The 20,596-nt window shown below is 40.4% G+C and overlaps 1 protein-coding gene across 1 annotated transcript in view; it reads left to right on the top strand.

Annotated features, from left to right (window-relative positions):
* The first annotated feature begins 16,694 nt into the window (after positions 1 to 16,694).
* Positions 16,695 to 20,596, top strand: part of LOC128664541 (histamine H3 receptor-like) — a 221,910-nt gene continuing 218,008 nt past the window's right edge. The window contains exon 1 of the mRNA XM_053719362.1: positions 16,695 to 16,874. Coding sequence (XP_053575337.1) covers positions 16,695 to 16,874 — 180 coding nt within the window. The remainder of the gene's footprint in view (positions 16,875 to 20,596) is intronic.

The raw sequence follows: 20,596 nt of genomic DNA on the forward strand, positions 1-20,596 counted from the left end.
TTCTCTCCAAGCTGGAGAATCTTTGAATATCAGGATGAGGGGAAATTTAGTTTGTTTTTTGTTTTTTGTTTTTTTTTTTCTCTCTTTTCCCCTTATTAACCTTATTATACTGCTATAGGGTATATTGTTCTCAGATCTCTTGTACAAAAATAATTTACAAGAGGTAATTGAACTCTGTTACTATTTGTAATGACACCTGTGATGACTTATTCTTTCACACTATTATTTTCTTGAAAATAATTTTAACTAAAAAATAATAATACAACTTTGTAATGTAGCTGTAGAGATTTCCTTTGTGCAGGAAATGTACCTATTTATTAGCAGGGTCCTTGAAGGTTACCTTGTAATTGATCTTGTTCTGGTTTATAGTTAACTAATGTAAAATCACAACACTCTTTTGCATTCTGTGTAGAGCTTTTTTTACTATATATATATATATATATATATATATATATATATATATATATATGTGTGTGTGTGTGTGTGCAAAATACTTTGTTTTAATCGTAATATATTACACATCAGTTGTAACGAAGATGCGCTATAACTTACTTTTTAATACAGATACAAAATTCAAATACCCCACACTCCACCGCCTACTTTAAAAGTATATTTTTCTGTGAGCAAAAGGTTTGAATTGTTCTCTGAACAGCGCTCTAGCTAAAACAAATGTGCCATATGGTGAGAGTGCTGATTGGACAACAATTCAAACCATTAGCTCACAGAAAAATGTACTTTTGAAGTGGGCGGCAGAGCGTGGGGTATTTGAATTTCATATCTTCAAAAAAAAGCAAGTTATAGAGCATTTTCTTTACAACTGATGAATTAAACTTCATCTAAAATATCGCTAACATTCCAGATCGGATTTTAAAAAGGGGAAAGTTTACCATCACTTTAAGTGTTGCACTTGCGTTCAACACATAACTCATCACTTGAAATTGAAATATGACCAATGTTACCACACCTCTTGCTCTCCATTGAAAGTAAAGGTTGTAGTAGTGCTCTGAAAAGATATCAGCCACACTAACAACTAAAAACTAATTTACCATTGACTTGCAATACAAGATTTTGTGCTATTCCTTGCACAGGGCTGCCATATGGATAGTGCACCCTATCAATTGCGCTTCACTTGTAATCTAGGCCTTGCTGTTTAAATAGAGAGAGAAAACTTTACTTTAGCACATGTCTCAGAACTCAAAGTGTTAATAACATGATATACATATATTTGAAATATCACAGATAATAAGATACAAATGCTTAAAGGGACAGTCAACCCCAAAATTGTTATTGTTTAAAAAGATGGATAATCCCTTTTCATAACAACACTGTTATATTAATATGTTTTTTACCTCTGTAATAACATTGTATCTAAGCCTCTTCTGACAGCCCCTTGATCACCTTAATGGCTATTTATTTATTATCTATTGACTTGCATTTCAGCCAATTAGTGCTGGTTCATGCACAACTCCACGGGAGAGAGCACAATGTTATCTATATGGCATACATGAATTACCAGTCTCCTGTTGTGAAAAGCTAATAAAAAAACATGTGATAAGAGGCTGTCTGTAGTGAATAGTGATGTCCCGAACTGTTTGCCCACGAACGGTTCCCTGCGAACATAGCTTGTTCGCCGCAGCGGGCGAACATATGCGATGTTCGATCGGCCCCCTATGTGTCATCATTGAGGAAACTTTGACCCTGTATGTCACAGCCTTCTGACACATTAGAGCCAATCAGCAGCAGACACTCCCTCACAGACCCTCCCAGCTCCTTGGCAGCAGCCATTTTAGACTCATTACGACCTTGCTTTCTTAGTGAGAGGAGCTTTTGTGTTGCTGCTGCTGACATTATAGGGAAATAAATAGCTAGGCTAGTGTATTTAGTGTCCAATAAATTCCTGAAGGACTCATCTCATCTCTGCTGCAAGGACAGCACCCCAAAAAGCCCTTTTTAGGGCTATAACTTCAGTCGTTTTTTTTTTTTTTCTTTGTATTTTTATTTGCATTTGCCTGGCTTTCAGCCTGTGAGTGAGGCTCACAGCATATGCTGTGATTAGTGCCACCACTGATATCTGCTTAACATTAGTTTAAATTTAACCAACAAAAATTTGAAATTATTTTGCTAGTGTAATCTAATTTTATTTTCTTTCAGGCCTGTGTGTATCTGACTTACAGAGTCTACTGTGGTTAATTTCTGCCCTACCAAGGCTACTAGCCACGACTCATATGTGCTTAACCTTTTTCTTTAAATTAAAAAAAAAAACTTTAAATAATTTTGCTAGTGTAATCTAATTTTATTTTCTATGAGGCCTGTGTGTATCTGACTTACAGAGCATACTGTGGTTAATTGCTGTCCTACGTAGCAGCCAGCCAGTGCCACCACTCATATCTGCTTAACATTATTTTAAATTTAAAATAAAAACTTTTAAATTATTTTGCTAGTGTAATCTAATTTTATTTTCTATCAGGCCTGTGTATTTCTCACTTACACAGCATACTGTGGTAAATTGCTGCCCTACCTACCAGCCACGACTCATATCTGCTTTACATTATTTTAAAGTTAAAAACATTTTGTAAATCATTTTGCGTGTGTAATCTAATTTCTTTTTCCATCAGGCCTGTGTGTTTCTGGCCCACATCATGTAGTGTGACACAGATTAATATTTTTTTTTCCACCACTTATATCTGGTGTAACATCATTAGTGTAAATTTTATGTAAACAATTTTTTTTACATCAGTCCTCTTCTAGTGTTATTTAATTTAAGTTGCCAGGCCAGCTAGGCTGCCATTAGTGCCAGCCTGTGTGTCAGGCTGCCAGCATATACTGTGCCTACTTCCATCCTCAGTGCCATTCTACGACTCCTATCTGGTGTAACATAATATTAAATTTTGTAAAAAAAAACTTTTACATCACTCTTCGAGTGTTATTTAATATTAGTTCACAGGCCAGCCTGCCACCACTAGTGCCAGCCTGTCTGTCAGGCTGCCAGCACATACTGTGCCTAGTTCTATCCTGAGTGCCATTACTCCTATCTGTTGTAACATTTTTGTAACTTTTTTAAAAACAAACTGTTACATCATTCTGCTATTGTTATGTAATTGCAGTTGCCTGCCTGCCAGCGTGTGTGCCAGGCCCACTTGCCAACTAGTTACACCAATCATATTTGTTATAACAGTAGTGTAAATATTTAAAATAAAATATTTTTTGACTGTGAATCATCGGCCTGCTAGTGCAATTGAATTGCAGTTGCCTGCCAGCCAGCGTGTGTGCCAGGCCCACTTGCCAACTGGTGCCACCAATCATATTTGTTATAACAGTAGTTTAAATATTAAAAATAATACATTTTTTACTCTGAAAGATCAGTCTGCTAGTGTAATCCAATTGCAGTTGCCTGCCTGCCAGCGTGTGTGCCAGGCCCACTTGCTGCCAACTATTCCCACAAATCATATTTGTTATAACAGTATAGTAAATATTTAGAATAAATATTTTTTTGCCTGTGAATCATCAGTCTGCTAGTGCCTTTGAATTGCAGTTGTCTGCCAGCGTGTGTGCCAGGCCACTTGCCAACTAGTTACACCAATCATATTTGTTCTAACAGTATTGTAAATATTTAAAATAACAAATTGTTAGACTGTGAATCATCAGTTTGCTAGTGCCATTGAATTGCAGTTTCCTCCTTCCTGCCAGCGTGTGTGCCAGGCCCACTAGCCAACTAGTGCCACCAATCATATTTGTTGTAACAGTATAGTAAATATTTAGAATAAATATTTTTTTGCCTGTGAATCATCAGTCTGCTAGTGCCTTTGAATTGCAGTTGCCTGTCTGCCAGCGTGTGTGCCAGGCCACTTGCCAACTAGTTACACCAATCATATTTGTTCTAACAGTATTATAAATATTTAAAATAATAAATTCTTAGATTGTGAATCATCAGTCTGCTAGTGTCATTAAATTGCAGTTTCCTGCCTGCCAGCGTGTGTGCCAGGCCCACTAGCCAACTAGTGCCACCAATCATATTTGTTGTAAGAGTATTGAATTTTTTTTAAATCATAACTTTTTTGACTGTGAATCTTCAGTCTCCTAGTGCCATTGAATTGCAGTTGCCTGCCTGCCAGCGTGTGTGCCAGGCCCACTTGCCAACTAGTTACACCAATCATATTTGTTGTAACAGTATTGTAAATATTCAAAATAAAAAAGTGTTAGACTGCGAATCATCAGTTTGCTAGTGCCATTGAATTGCAGTTTCCTCCTGCCTGCCAGCGTGTGTGCCAGGCCCACTAGCCAACTAGTGCCACCAATCATATTTGTTTTAACAGTATTAAACATTTTTTAAATCATAACTTTTTTGACTGTGAATCTTCAGTCTCCTAGTGCCATTGAATTGCAGTTGCCTGCCTGCCAGCGTGTGTGCCAGGCCCACTTGCCAACTAGTTACACCAATCATATTTGTTGTAACAGTATTGTAAATATTTAAAATAACAAATTCTTAGACTGTGAATCATCAGTTTGCTAGTGCCATTGAATTGCAGTTTCCTCCTGCCTGCCAGTGTGTGGGCCACGCCCACTAGCCAACTAGTGCCACCAATCATATGTGTTATAACAGTATTGAAATTTTTTTAAATCATAACTTTTTTGACTGTGAATCTTCAGTCTCCTAGTGCTATTGAATTTCAGTTGCCTGCCTGCCAGCCTGTGTGCCAGGCCCACTTGCCAACTAATTACACCAATCATATTTGTTGTAACAGTATTGTAAATATTTAAAATAACAAATTGTTAGACTGTGAATCATCAGTTTGCTAGTGCCATTGAATTGCAGTTTCCTCCTTCCTGCCAGCGTGTGTGCCAGGCCCACTAGCCAACTAGTGCCACCAATCATATTTGTTGTAACAGTATTGAATTTTTTTAAATCATAACTTTTTTGACTGTGAATCTTCAGTCTCCTAGTGCCATTGAATTGCAGTTGCCTGCCTGCCAGCGTGTGTGCCAGGCCCACTTGCCGTATCCAATTAGTGCCACCAATCATATTTGTTCTAACAGTATTGTAAATTTTTGGTAAAAAAAAATTTGGACTAAGAAGCATGACTCAGCTAGTTTAATCTAATTGCAGTTGCCTTACTCCCAGCGTGAGTGCCAGACAGGCCCATTTGCCAACTAATGCCAACAATCATATTTGTTGTCACAGTACTTCTAATATTTAAAAAATAAACATTTTTGACTTTGAAACATCAGTCTTTTTTTGTTGTCAGTCTCACAGTGTATACTGTGCCCACTTGCCCAGTTCCACCACTCATAATTTGTGTAATATTATTGTAAGTGTACATTTTAAAAATGAATGACAGGCAGAGGCAGGCCACCCTGCAGGTTCCATCGTGGTCGTGGTGCTGTGATTCCTTTAGAACCTACAAATATGCACATTGTTCAGACGCCGGGTGCTAGGGGGGACGCGAAAAGTCCTGAGAAGGACCTAGTTGAATGGCTAACACAGGACACCCAATCTTCTACAGCTTCCGCTCCTAGTCCTCCTAACCTTGACACACCATTTACATCCAGCTGTGCTTTGGGCACCTCTCAAGTGACCAGTGCCACTCGCCCACCTGTCACCACCACCAACACTAGCACCACAGCCGCTTCACTTGATCTGTCACAGGAGTTATTGACATATCAGTTGGAAGAAATGAGTGATGCGCAACCATCAATGACAGAGGATGTAGATAACAGTGATATGTCTCAGTCAGGCAGCATTACAGACATGGAGGTACGTGTGATGATGATGATGTTGTCCCGCTGCTGCTTCCTTTCTTGATGTGTCAGATACAAGTGAAGCGGTTGATGATGATGTGTCAGTGGATGTCACATGGGTGCCTGCTAGAAGAGAAGAAGAAGAGGGAGAAAGTTCAGATGGGGAGACAGAGAGGAGGAGGAGGAGATGAGTTGGAAGCAGGGGGAGGTCATCGCAAGGAGCCAGTGGCACAGTCAGACAGCATGCATAGGCACCCGGGGTCAGCCAGACAGCACGCCGACGCCCATCAACGCATGCTGTTGCCACCACCAGAATGCCGTCATCGCAGAGCTCAGCAGTGTGCCATTTTTTGTGTCTGCCTCTGACAACAGCAATGCCATTTGCAATCTGTGCCAAAAGAATCTGAGTCGTGGGAAGTCCAACACCCACCTAGGTACAACTGCTTTGCAAAGGCAGATGGTCTCACATCACAAACGCCGATGGGAAGAACACATGAGTAGAAGCAGCACACAAACTCAAAGCTGCCCTCCTCCTCCTGCTCCAGCATCTTCAGCCACATCAACCACTGCTGTCCTCCTTCCCCCCTCTCAAATATCCTCCACTGAGTCTCTCTTACGTAGCAGTTCCTGGTCATCTGCCCACAGTCAGGTGTCTGTCAAGGACATGTTTGAGCGTAAGAAGCCAATTTCTCAAAGTCACCCCCTTGCCCGGCATCTGACAGCTGGCTTGTCTGAACTTTTAGCCCGCCAGCTTTTACCATACAAGCTGGTGGAGTCTGATGCTTTCAAAAAATTTGTATCTATTGGGACACCGCAGTGGAAGGTACCTGGCAGAAATTTCTTTTCACAAAAGGCAATCCCAAACCTGTACTCTTTTGTGCGAAAGGAAGTAATGGCATGTCTGGCACACAGCGTTGGGGCAAGGGTCCATATGACCACGGATAGCTGGTCTGCAAAGCATGGTCAGGGCAGGTATATCACCTACACTGCTCATTGTGTAAACCTGCTGACATCTGACAAGCATGGAATGCGTGGCTCTGCAGAAGAGTTGGTGACACCGCCACGACTTGCAGGCAGGCCTGCTGCTACCTCCTCTACTCCTCCTACTCCATCCTCTTCCATAACCTCTTCCATAACCTCTTCCTCGGATGAGTCCTCTTCTGCTTCTGCGTCTTGCTCCACATCAATGGCACCCCCCAGCTCCCCAGGTACTATTCCACATCCCAGATACGGCAGTGTCACGCCGTCTTGGGGTTGACTTGCTTGAAAGTGGAGAGTCACACCGCACCAGCACTCCTGACCGCCCTGAACGAACAGGTGGATCAGTGGCTGACTCCGCACCAACTGGAGATTGGCAAGGTTGTTTCTGACAATGGAAGTAGTTTGGTGGCGGCATTGAAATTCTGCAAGTTGACACATGTGCCGTGCATGGCACGTGTGTAATCTGATTGTACAATGATTTGTGCATAAGTACCCAGGCTTACAGGACGTCCTGAAGCAGGCCAGGAAGGTGTGTGGCCATTTTAGGCGTTCCTACATGGTCATGGCGCACTTGTCTGATATCAAGTGTCAAAACAACCTGCCAGTGAGGTGCTTGATTTGCGACAGCCCGACACGGTGGAATTCAACACTCCTAATGTTTGACCGCCTGCTCCAACAAGAAAAAGCTGTTAATGAGTATTTGTATGACCGGGGTGCTAGGACAGCCTCTGGGGAGCTGGGGATTTTTTTGCCAAATTACTGGACGCTCATGCGCATTGCCTGTAGGCTCATGCGTCCTTTTGAGGAGGTGACAAACCTTGTCAGTCACAACGAAGGCACCATCAGCGACATCATACCATTTGTTTTCTTCCTGGAGCATGCCCTGCGAAGAGTGCTGGATCAGGCGGTCGATGACCATGAAGAGGAAGAGTTTTGGTGTCCATCACCCCCACAAACAGCCGAATCAGCATCGCTTGCTGGACCTGCGGCAACGCAGGAAGAGGATTGTGAGGAAGAGGAGTCAGAGGAGGAATGTTGCTTTGAGGAGGAGGAGGAGGAGGAAGACCAAGCACAACAGGCATCCCAGGGTGCTCGTTGTTGTCACCTCTCTGGTACCCGTGGTGTTGTACGTGGCTGGGGGGAAGAAGATACCCTCAGTGACATCAGTGAGGACGAGGAACGGGACATGATTAGCTCGGCATCCAACCTTGTGCAAATGGGTTCTTTCATGCTGTTGTGCCTGTTGAGGGACCTTCGTATAAAAAAGCTGAAGGAGAACGACCTGTACTGGGTGTCCACACTACTAGAGCCCCGGTATAAGCATAAAGTGCCTGAAATGTTACCAAATTCCCACAAGTCGGAAAAGATGGAGCATTTTCATAATAAATTAAAAACTATGCTTTACACAGCGTATAAGGGTGATGTCACAGCACAACGGGAATCTAACAGGGGAAGAGATGAAAGTAATCCTCCTCCTCCTCCCATGACCACGGCGGCAAGGACAGGACGCTTTCCTGACATTTTGTTGATGGAAGACATGTGGACCTTTTTAACTCCCATGCATCGCCAGAGCCTTTCGGGGTCCAGCCTCAAAGAAAGACTCAACCGACAGGTAGCAGACTACCTAGCATTAACTGCGGATCTCGACACTCTGAGGAGCGATGGAGCCCTTGACTACTGGGTGTGCAGGATTGACCTGTGGCCTGAGCTATCCCAATTTGCAATTGAACTTCTGGCCTGCCCCGCTTCAAGTGTCCTGACCGATTGGACCTTCAGTGCAGCAGGAGGTTTTGTCACTGAGAAGAGAAGTCGCCTAGGTCAAAAAAGCCTTGACTATCTCACCTTTATTAAAATGAATGAGGGATGGATCCCGAAGGGACTGACATTGGGCGATACATTTGAGTAAAAAAGGCCTGATGATGAGATGAGCTGCCTGGGCTACAACTGGTACACACGCTGGCTTTTTTTTTTCTTATAATGCAGGATGACTTGCGTGACTTATCTGCCAACAACTAGTGTTCAAGCCGCAAGCTTTTAGGGCACTTTCGAAATGTTTTACAAACATCAATTTTTCTGGCCGCTGCTACAGCAGTGGCTGCAACAATACCCAATTTTTCAGTCATTTGTACATGCCTAATTTTTCTGGCCTCTGCTGCTGCTCTGTGGCTACAAAACTTAAAGCAAAAAAAAGGCACATAACAGTGATTAAACTGTTAAGAATAGTACAACTTAACACACCACTCATATCTGGTGGAGCATTAAATTGCACGTGCAGTGCCCCAAATTTGAAGGAGGAGGACTGACCAAGCATCTTTATCCATCTCTTGGTTGCTCTAAATTATCTCCGGGTTCCATCTATGCCATACCTGTAGTTTATTGTGCAAAAGGGTGGCATATGTGGTGTTTCATGCTGTTGTGCCTGTTGAGGGTCGTGGCCCATCGTATAAAAAGACTGAAGGAGAACGACCTGTACTGGGTGTCCAAGCACATTTTTTCTTAAATATTACTGGTTCCTCTAAATTATCTCCTGGTTCCTCAAATCAATGTCATAACTGTACTCGATTGTGCAAAAGGGTGGCATATGTGGTGTTTCATGCTGTTGTGCCTGTTGAGGTTCGTGGGCCATCTTATAAAAAGGCTGAAGGAGAACAAAGTGTACTGGTTGTCCAAGCATCTTTTTCCATCTCCCGGTTCCTAAAAATTATCTATGGGTTTCTAAAATGGATGCCATACCTGTACTCTATTGTGCAAAAGGATGGCATATGTGGTGTTTCATGCTGTTGTGCCTGTTGAGGGTCCGGGACCCTCGTCTAAAAATGCTGAAGGAGAACAAAGTGTACTGGTTGTCCAAGCTTCTTTTTCCATCTCCCGGTTCAAAAAAATTATCTCCGGGTTTCTAAAATCAATGCCGTACCTGTACTCTATTCTTCAAAAGGATGCCATATGTCCTATGTCCATGTGGTGCTTCATGCTGTTGAGGCTGTTGAGGGTCGTGGGCCATCGCATAAAACGGCTGAAGGAGAACGACCTGTACTGCCTTGCTGATCCTTTTAGCCAGGCCAGCTCTTTGCATACATGCCCACAGACTCTGTAACGGATGCCTCTTTTAGGGAGAGGTGCAGCCATAATGCAGGGTCAGAACCTCTGCCTGCAACTAGTATACTCAATTGTGCAAAAGGAAGTAACCTTACCATGGTTCCCTGACCGCACGTCTTGTTGTTATATTTTGGTGAGGCTAATCATGATGGCCATGTAGACCACCCCCGAGAGGCCTGGAAGTAACAGGGATGAAAGTGCTAAGAATAGTACTACTTTAAACAACCGAGTTAGCCATGGGTCTTAGTCCAACACTGCATGTCATTTTGTTTGGTTTGGTGCGGCTAATCATGCAGGCCATATAGACCTCCCACCATTAGGAGTTGTAACAGGTATTAAACTAATAAGAACAGTACTACCAAAATACAGCCAATTAACAGGCTTTCAAGAGCCAAGGTTTTATTGTTGTACTTTGTTAGGCTAATCATGATGGCCATGTAGACCTCCCCCGAGAGGCCTGGAAGTAACAGGGATGAAAGTGCTAAGAATAGTACTACTTTACACAACCGAGTTAGCCATGGGTCTTAGTCCAAGACTGCATGTCTTTTTTTTGGGTTTGGTGCGGCTAATCATGTAGGCCATATAGACATCCCACCATTAGGTGTTGTAACAGGTATTAAACTAATAAGAACAGTACTACTTAACACAACCTAGTTACCATGGGTCCCAGACCGCATGTCTTGTAATTATATTTTGTAAGGGTAATCATACAGGCCATATAGACCTCCCCCGATAGGGTGAATAACAGGTATTAAAATGCTAAGAACAGTACTACTTAACACAACCTTACAATGGGTCCCAGAGCATATGTCTTATTATTATATTTTGTTAGGGTAATCATGCAGGCCATATAGACCTCCCCCGACAGGGTGAGTAACAGGTATTAAAATGCTAAGAACAGTACTACTTAACACCAACTTACCATGGGTCCCAGAGCATATGTCTTATTATTATATTTTATTAGGGTAAAAATGCAGGCCACATAGACCTCCCCCGATAGGGTGAGTAAAAGGTATTAAAATGCTAAGAACAGTACTACTTAACACAACCTTACCATGGGTCCCAGAGCATATGTCTTATTATTATATTTTGTTAGGGTAATCATGCAGGCCATATAGACCTCCCCACGATAGGGTGAGTAATAAGTATTAAAATGCTAAGAACAGTACTACTTAACACAAACTTACCATGGGTCCCAGAGCATATGTCTTATTATTATATTTTGTTAGGGTAATCATGCAGGCCATATAGACCTCCCCCGATAGGGTGAGTAACAGGTATTAAAATGCTAGGAACAGTACTACTTAACACAACCTTACCATGGGTCCCAGAGCATATGTCTTATTATTATATTTTGTTAGGGTAATCATGCAGGCCATATAGACCTCCCCCGATAGGGTGAGTAACAGGTATTAAAATGCTAAGAACAGTACTACTTAACACAACCTTACCATGGGTCCCAGAGCATATGTCTTATTATTATATTTTGTTGGGGTAATCATGCAGGCCATATAGACCTCCCCCGATAGGGTGAGTAACAGGTATTAAAATGCTAAGAACAGTACTACTTAACACAACCTTACCATAGGTCCCAGGGCATATGTTTTATTATTATATTTTGTTAGGGTAATCATGCAGGCCATATAGACCTGCCCCGATAGGGTGAGTAACAGGTATTAAAATGCTAGGAACAGTACTACTTAACACAACCTTACCATGGGTCCCAGAGCATATGTCTTATTATTATATTTTGTTAGGGTAATCATGCAGGCCATATAGGCCTCCCCCGATAGGGTGAGTAACAGGTATTAAAATGCTAAGAACAGTACTACTTAACACAAACTTACCATGGGTTCCAGAGCATATGTCTGATTATTATATTTTGTTAGGGTAAGCATGCAGGCCATATAGACCTCCCCCGATAGGGTGAGTAACAGGTATTAAAATGCTAAGAACAGTACTACTTAACACAACCTTACCATGGGTCCCAGACCCAGAGCAGATGTTATTATATTTTGTTAGGGTAATCATGCAGGCCATTTAGGCCTCCCCCGATAGGGTGAGTAACAGGTATTAAAATGCTAAGAACAGTACTACTTAACACAAACTTACCATGGGTCCCAGAGCATATGTCTTATTATTATATTTTGTTAGGGTAATCATGCAGGCCATATAGACCTCCCCCGATAGGGTGAGTAACAGGTATTAAAATGCTAAGAACAGTACTACTTAACACAACCTTACCATGGGTCCCAGAGCATATGTCTTATTATTATATTTTGTTAGGGTAATCATGCAGGCCATATAGACCTCCCCCGATAGGGTGAGTAACAGGTATTAAAATGCTAAGAACAGTACTACTTAACACAACCTTACCATGGGTCCCAGACCCAGAGCAGATGTCTTATTATTATATTTTGTAAGGGTAATCATGCAGGCCGTATAGACCTCCCTTGATAGGTGGAGTAACAGTGATTAAAGTGCTAAGAATAGTACTACTTAAAACACAACCTAGTTATCATGGGTCCCAGACCGCATGTCTTATTATTATATTTTGTCAGGGTAATCAGGCAGGCCATATAGACCTCCCCTGATAGGGGGGGTAACAGGGATTAAAGTGCTAAGAAAAGAACTAATTAACACAAGCTAGTTACCATGGGTCCCACACCGCATGTCTTGTTGTTGTAAGGGTAATCATGCAGGCCATATAGACCTCCCCCGATAGGGGGAGTTACAGGGATTAAAGTGCTAAGAATAGTACTACTTAACACAACCTAGTTACCATGGGTCCCAGACCGCATGTTTAATTATTATATTTTGTCAGGGTAATTATATATCTAACAAATCTATCTATATCTCTTCTATCGATTCTATCTAACTATCAATCTATGTATATCTATCTATCCTATCTATCTATCTTCTGTCCGGACTGTTTTGAGACAGCCACTTGTGTTTTGGACAAATTTGAAGTAGGAGGACAGACCAATCACAGAGATTAAACTGGGAAGAATATTAATACTTAAGAAAACCTAGTTATACCAGAACCACCATGGGTCATAGACCACATGTTTGGTTGTTAAACTTTGTCAGGGTAATCATGCAGGCCATATAGACCTCCCCCAATAGGGGGAGTTACAGGGATGAAAGTGCTAAGAATAGTACTACTTAACACAACCTAGTTACCATGGGTCCCAGACCGGATGTTTTGTTATTATACTTTGTCAGGGTAATCATGTTGGCCATATAGACCTCCCTCGATAGGGGGAGTAACAGGGATTAAAGTGCTTAGAAAAGTACTACTTAACACAACCTAGTTACCATGGGTCCCAGACCGCGTGTCTTGTTGTTATACTTTGTCATAGTAATAATGCAGGCCATATAGACCTCCCCCGATAGGAGGAGTTACAGGGATGAAAGTGCTAAGAATAGTACTACTTTACACAACCTAGTTACCATGGGTCCCAGACCGCATGTTTCATTATTATACTTTGTCAGGGTAGTTATATATCTAACAAATCTATCTATTTATCTTCTATCGATTCTATCTAACTATCAATCTATGTATATCTATCTATCCTATCTATCTATCTTCTGTCCGGACTGTTTTGAGACAGCCATTTGTGTTTTGGACAAATTTGAAGTAGGAGGACAGACCAATCACAGGGATTAAACTGCGAAGAATAGTAATACTTAAGAAAACCTAGTTATAGCAGTACCACCATGGGTCCCAGACCACATGTTTTGTTGTTATAATTTGTTAGGGTAATCATGCAGGCCATATAGACCTCCCCTGATAAGGGGAGTTACAGGGATGAAAGTGCTAAGAATAGTACTACTTAACACAACCTAGTTACCATGGGTCCCAGAACGCATGTTTTGCTGTTATACTTTGTCAGGTTAATGATGCAGGCCATATAGACCTCCCTTGATAGGGGAAGTAATAGGGATTAAAGTGCTAAGAATAGTACAACTTAACACAACCTAGTTAACATTAACAGTGGTTCCCAGACCGCATGTCTTGTTATTAGATTTTGCCAGGATAATCAGCCAGGCCATATAGCCCGCCCCCGATAGGGGGAGTAACAGGGATTAAAGTGGTAAGAATAGTAAAAATTAACACAACCTAGTTAACAGTGGTTCCCAGACCGCATGTCTTATTGTTATATTTTGCCAGGATAATCAGGCATGCCATATAGACCTCCCCCGATAGGGGGAGTAACAGGGATTAAAGTGCTAAGAATAGTACTACTTAACACAACCAAGTTACCATGGGTCCATGACCGCATGTTTTGTTATTATACTTTGTCAGGGTAATCATGCAGGCCATATAGACCTCCCTTGATAGGGGGAGTAACAGGGATTACAGTTCTAACAATAGTACTACTTAACACAACCTAGTTACCATGGGTCCCACACCGCATGTTTTGTTGTTATACTTTGTCAGGGTAATCATGCAGGCCATATAGAACTCCACCGAAAGGGGGAGTAAGAGGGAATTAAACTGCTAAGAAAAGTTTTACTTAACACAACCTAGTTACCATGGGTCCCAGACCGCGTGTCTTGTTGTTATACTTTGTCATGGTAATCATGCAGGCCATATAGACCTCCACCGATAGGAGGAGTTACAGGGATGAAAGTGCTAAGAATAGTACTACTTTACATAACCTAATTACCATGGGTCCCAGACCGCATGTTTAATTATTATACTTTGTCAGGGTAATTATATATCTAACAAATCTATCTATTTTTCTTCTATCGATTCTATCTAACTATCAATCTATGTATATCTATCCTATCTATCTATCTTGTGTCCGGACTGTTTTGAGACAGCCACTTGTGTTTTTGACAAATTTGAAGTAAGAGAACAGACCAATCATCTTCTATCTCCCGGTTCCAAAAATGCAGTCCATAAAGACCTCCCCCGATAAGGGGAGTAACAGGTTGTAGTAAACTGCTAAGAATAGTACTACTTAACACACCACGGGTCACAGACCGCATATCTTATTGTTATACTCTGTCAGGGAAATTATATATATTTCAAATCTATCTATTTATCTATCAAATCGATCTAACTATCAAACGTATCTATCAAATGTATATTGCATCTATTGATCAATGTAATTCGTATCTATAGAATGTATATTACCTATTTTGGTTGATGTAATTCGTATCTATAAAATGTATATTGCATCTATTGATCGATGTAATTCGTATCTATCAAATGTATATTGCATCTATTGATCAATGTAATTCGTATCTATCAAATGTATATTTTGCTCTATTGATCTATGTAATTTGTATTGATCATATGTATATTGCATCGATTGATCTATGTAATCTATGTATCTATCTATCCAATCTATCTCGTGGTTGTGCAAATGGACTGTTTGCGGTTGTTTGCGGTGCGTTACACTTGGAGTTTGGTCTGTCACTGTGAAGCGGCCGTAACCCTTACACTACCTGATATATATGACATCATAACTGATGTTTAAAAGCACATTATTGCAAACAATTTAGGAATGTTAGGTGATTTAGGCCCTTTATGGGTTAAAAGCAGACTCTGCATCAACTATGTAATTTTCCGTGGGAGTTTTGCCATGGATCCGCCTCCAGCATGCCACAGTCCAGGTGTTAGTCCCCTTGAAACAACTTTTCCATCACTATTGTGGCCAGAAAGAGTCCTTGTAGATTTTAAAGTTCGCCTGCCTATTGAAGTCAATTCGCAAAGTTTGAGTCCGCCGTTCGCGAACCGAAATTTTTAAGTTCGCGACATCACTAGTAGTGAATTAGAAACAGGCAGAAATTTAGAGGTTTAAATGTTATAAAGTATATTAATATAACAATGTTGGTTGTGCAAAGCTGGGGAATGAATACTAAAGGTGTTATCTATCTCTTTAAACAATAACAATTTTGGTGTAGACTGTCCCTTTAAAGAAATCTTTATATTTTACATTTTAATGTTAGCAGGTACTAATTCTAAAGAGGAAGGGCATACACGAACAGAACTATAGAAAATAGGATAGTTAAAAAATGGGGGATTATTGCTGCAGTGAGTTGAACTTTAAATATATTACAAGTGAAAAACAAAATATTAAGCAGTCTGTGTTGCACAGCTGTCCTTGACAGAGAGCTGCAGCTAAAATCATGGACAGGAACACAGCGTGTAATAAATTGTTCAAAAAGTATCTGCATAAGTAAGCAGTGGATGAGATATCTTGAGAACAAATTGTTATAGAAGCTCTGAATTCAAGTCACATCACAATAGGCATTGTAAGTCTTAAATATCTCTGAAATGCTTTTCTGCACTTGGTTACATTTTGTAGTTGAGCATTTAAGAAAAATGTAATATTGTAATCTGAGGTTATTGGTATTAAAGGGACAGTCTACTTGAGAATTTTTATTGTTTAAAAAGATAGATAATCCCTTTATTACCTATTCCCCATTTTTGCATAATCAACACAGTTAGATTAATAAACTTTTTGTATCTAACCTTATGCAGACTGCCCCCTTATTTCAGTTCTTGTGACAGACTTTCATTTTAGCCAATCAGTGCTGACTCATAAATAACTCCACGGGAGTGAGCACAATGTTATCTATCTAAACACCCCCAATAAATCCCTTATTTCTCTTGCGCAAATGTTTGCGCTCTACTCGTAATATGGCCCCATGTGAACACAAATATTAAGCTATGAGTATGGCTAACGCAGAAACATGTAGGATTTGTGTCTGATGACAATCTGTATATTTGCTGTTTTTATAATGCCATTTGATGCTAATTTATGTTTTAGTTACCAGAGATAAACTCTTTTTGGAAAGTGATTGCATTTAAGTCAGTTTACTCTGAGTTTTCCTAATACCACATATTGAAAGGTTAAGCATTCATGGGATGTTTAGCTGAGTGCAGCAGGCGAGGCGGTTATCAGAGTTCACCTAAACAGCAGATGCAGGACCTTTCGGAAAATGTGAAGGGGGCAAACAAACCAGAAAGCCATGGGCAAATAGATTTGGAACACGTGGAGATGATGGGAGCTCAGTGTAAAAGTACAGGAAGCTATGACAAAGTAAGTGTCCTTTTAGTTCATGGACAGAGACGTGGCAGTACTCTACTCTCTTTGCCTGTCCTCAGAAGGGAAGTTCTAAACCTTGATTAATACATATTCTGGCTGTTACTGTTGCTTAGCACGACTGAACTCAATACGGTGTATTATTAGGCCACAAACACAGTAGCTTTTGATAAATTGAAGCGCCTTGAGCCCAGTCTTTTTGTCAAGAATGCTCGATTATGGTCTAATATTGGACTAATATTGGGCTAGATTACAAGTGGAGTGGTATTTAGTGCTCCTGCTCGAAAGCTAATACCGCTATAAGTCAACCTTTTAGGGTTAGCGCACATATTATAAGTTTAAAATAATTTTTTGCGTGCGAGTGAAACCTAACACATGCAAACTTCAGGACTTCGGATATCATGACCGTGCTAACTTCTTCTCCTTATAGACTTCAATAGTGCACGCAAGCAAAAAAAATAAAACACTAATAGCTTGCATGCTAACCTGACAGGCGTTAAACCTACAGGACTAATCCAAAGGTAGTTATCAATATTTTACATTCCAATGTTCTTCACACAGAAGAACATTTTCTATTTATTTTTAAATATATATATATATATATATATATATATATATATATATCTGATGTATGTTTTTACACACATACACACATACATACATATATGTAGGTATAGGTATTGTGACAAGGTGGCTGAGCTTCTGGCTTTTACAAGAAGGAATAGTTAATTTGATTCAAAACAAACTATTTATCTGTTACACAGCAGGTTTCACATAATTAGTTTTTTAAATCACAAAACAAAATCAAAACAAACACCTACTCCTAACTCAGGAGGCTAACTAAACTTTGAAGAATTCCTAATTAACTAGCTAAACTGTCTCCAGTAAACAATAGTTTTAAAGTGCCTGCTGTGTCTCCCTCTGTGTTTCTGGTCTTTCAAGCAGCCTGTCAAGAGATTCCTCCTCACAGATGGAAGAGAGAGACACGCTTTTGCTCATAGAGCAGCCTTTTGCTAGCTAGCTAATTGCACTTGCTGAGAGCACCTGAAATGTAACTGTTCTTATTCTGGAAACATAGGGCCCCATTACATATGCAGCGTCGCCCACAAAAGCCGGCAATGCCGGTTTTTGCACATTTTTGGTAACCTATTTACAGCGCCACATATAAATGCGGCACGTATATTTCACCCGTCGCTCGCAATTTTTACTCCCATAAGCTAACATGGGATGCATCGTAAATCGGTATCCAATATCCAGTGCAAGGCCTTACATGGCAAAAATGGAGAAATCTTACTCCATTTTAACCTCGCCATAAAAGACAGCCGTAGCAGGCCTTGCGCTGAGTATGGGAGCACCGTAACTCCCTAAAATGTCTGCAAAAATAAACTAACACTTAAAACATGCGCAATGTCTTATCTACCTGTCAACCGCAATCCCCCCCACAATAACTAATAAACTGTATTAACCCCTAAACCGCCATAGCCCACACCGCAATAAACCTATTCTAGTATTAACCCCTAATCTGCCATAGCCCACACCGCAATTAGCCTATTCTAGTATTAACCCCTAAACCGCCGTAGCCCACATAGCCTATTAAATGTATTAACCCCTAATCTGCCGCCGCCAACATCGCTGCCACTATAATAAAGTTATTATCCCCTAAACCTAAATCTAATCCTAACCCTAACACCCCCTTAACTTAAATATTATTTAAATAAATCTAAATAATATTACTATTATTAACTAAATTATTCCTATTTAAAACTAAATACTTACCTATAAAATAAACCCTAAGGCCTAGATTTGGAGTTTGGCGGTAGCCGTGAAAACCAGCGTTAGAGGCTCCTAACGCTGGTTTTAGGCTAACTCAAAAAAGGGTCTAACGCTCACTTTTCAGCCGCGACTTTTCCATACCGCAGATCCCCTTACGTAAATTGCGTATCCTATCTATCTTTTCAATGGGATTTTTCTAACTCCGGTATTTAGAGTCGTGGCTGAAGTGAGCGTTAGAAATCTAACGACAAAACTCCAGCCGCAGAAAAAAGTCAGTAGTTAAGAGCTTTCTAGGCTAACGCCGGTTCATAAAGCTCTTAACTACTGTACTCTAAAGTACACTAACACCCATAAACTACCTATGTACCCCTAAACCGAGGTCCCCCCACATCGCCGCCACTCGATTAAATTTTTTTAACCCCTAATCTGCCGACCGCCACCTACGTTATACTTATGTACCCCTAATTTGCTGCCCCTAACACAGCCGACCCCTGTATTATATTTATTAACCCCTAATCTGCCCCCCACAACGTCGCCGCCAGCTACCTACAATAATTAACCCCTAATCTGCCGACCGCAAAGCGCCGCCACCTACATTATAGCTATATACCCCTAATCTGCTGCCCCTAACACCGCTGACCCCTATATTATATTTATTAACCCCTAATCTGCCCCCCTCAACGTCGCCTCCACCTGCCTATACTTATTAACCCCTAATCTGCCGAGCGGACCGCACCGCTACTATAATAAAGTTATTAACCTCTAATCCGCCTCACTAACCCTATAATAAATAGTATTAACCCATAATCTGCCCTCCCTAACATCGCCGACACCTAACTTCAATTATTAACCCCTAATCTGCCGACCGGAGCTCACCGCTATTCTAATAAATGTATTAACCCCTAAAGCTAAGTCTAACCCTAACACTAACACCCCCCTAAATTAAATATAATTTTAATCTAACGATATTAATTAACTCTTATTAAATAAATGATTCCTATTTAAAGATAAATACTTACCTGTAAAATAAATCCTAATATAGCTACAATATAAATTATTACATTGTAGCTATTTTAGGATTAATATTTATTTTACAGGCAACTTTGTAATTATTTTAACCATGTACAATAGCTATTAAATAGTTAAGAACTATTTAATAGCTACCTAGTTAAAATAATTACAAAATTACCTGTAAAATAAATCCTAACCTAAGTTACAATTAAACCTAACACTATACTATCATTAAATTAATTAAATAAAATACCTATAATTACCTACAATTAAACCTAACACTACACTATCAATACATTAATTAAATACAATATCTACAAATAACTACAATGAAATAAACTAACTAAAGTACAAAAAATAAAAAAGAACTAAGTTACAAAAAATAAAAAAATATTTACAAACATAAGAAAAATATTACAACAATTTTAAACTAATTACACCTACTCTAAGCCCCCTAATAAAATAACAAAGACCCCCAAAATAAAAAATGCCCTACCCTATTCTAAATTAATAAAGTTCAAAGCTCTTTTACCTTACCAGCCCTGAACAGGGCCCTTTGCGGGGCATGCCCCAAGAAGTTCAGCTCTTTTGCCTGTAAAAAAAAAAAACATACAATACCCCCCCCAACATTACAACCCACCACCCACATACCCCTAATCTAACCCAAACCCTCCTTAAATAAACCTAACACTAAGCCCCTGAAGATCATCCTACCTTGTCTTCACCTCACCAGGTATCACCGATCCGTCCTGGCTCCAAAATCTTCATCCAACCCAAGCGGGGGCTGGCGATCCATCATCCGGTGGCTGAAGAGATCCAGAAGAGGCTCCAAAGTCTTCATCCTATATCTATAATAAACTACCAAGGGCTCTTAAAAGGGCCTTTAGTAGGGTATTACCCTAAAATGAACAGCTCTTTTGCAAACAAATAAAAAC

This window comes from Bombina bombina, chromosome 1 (assembly GCF_027579735.1).
Source record: "Bombina bombina isolate aBomBom1 chromosome 1, aBomBom1.pri, whole genome shotgun sequence".
Classification (NCBI taxonomy): Eukaryota; Metazoa; Chordata; class Amphibia; order Anura; family Bombinatoridae; genus Bombina; species Bombina bombina.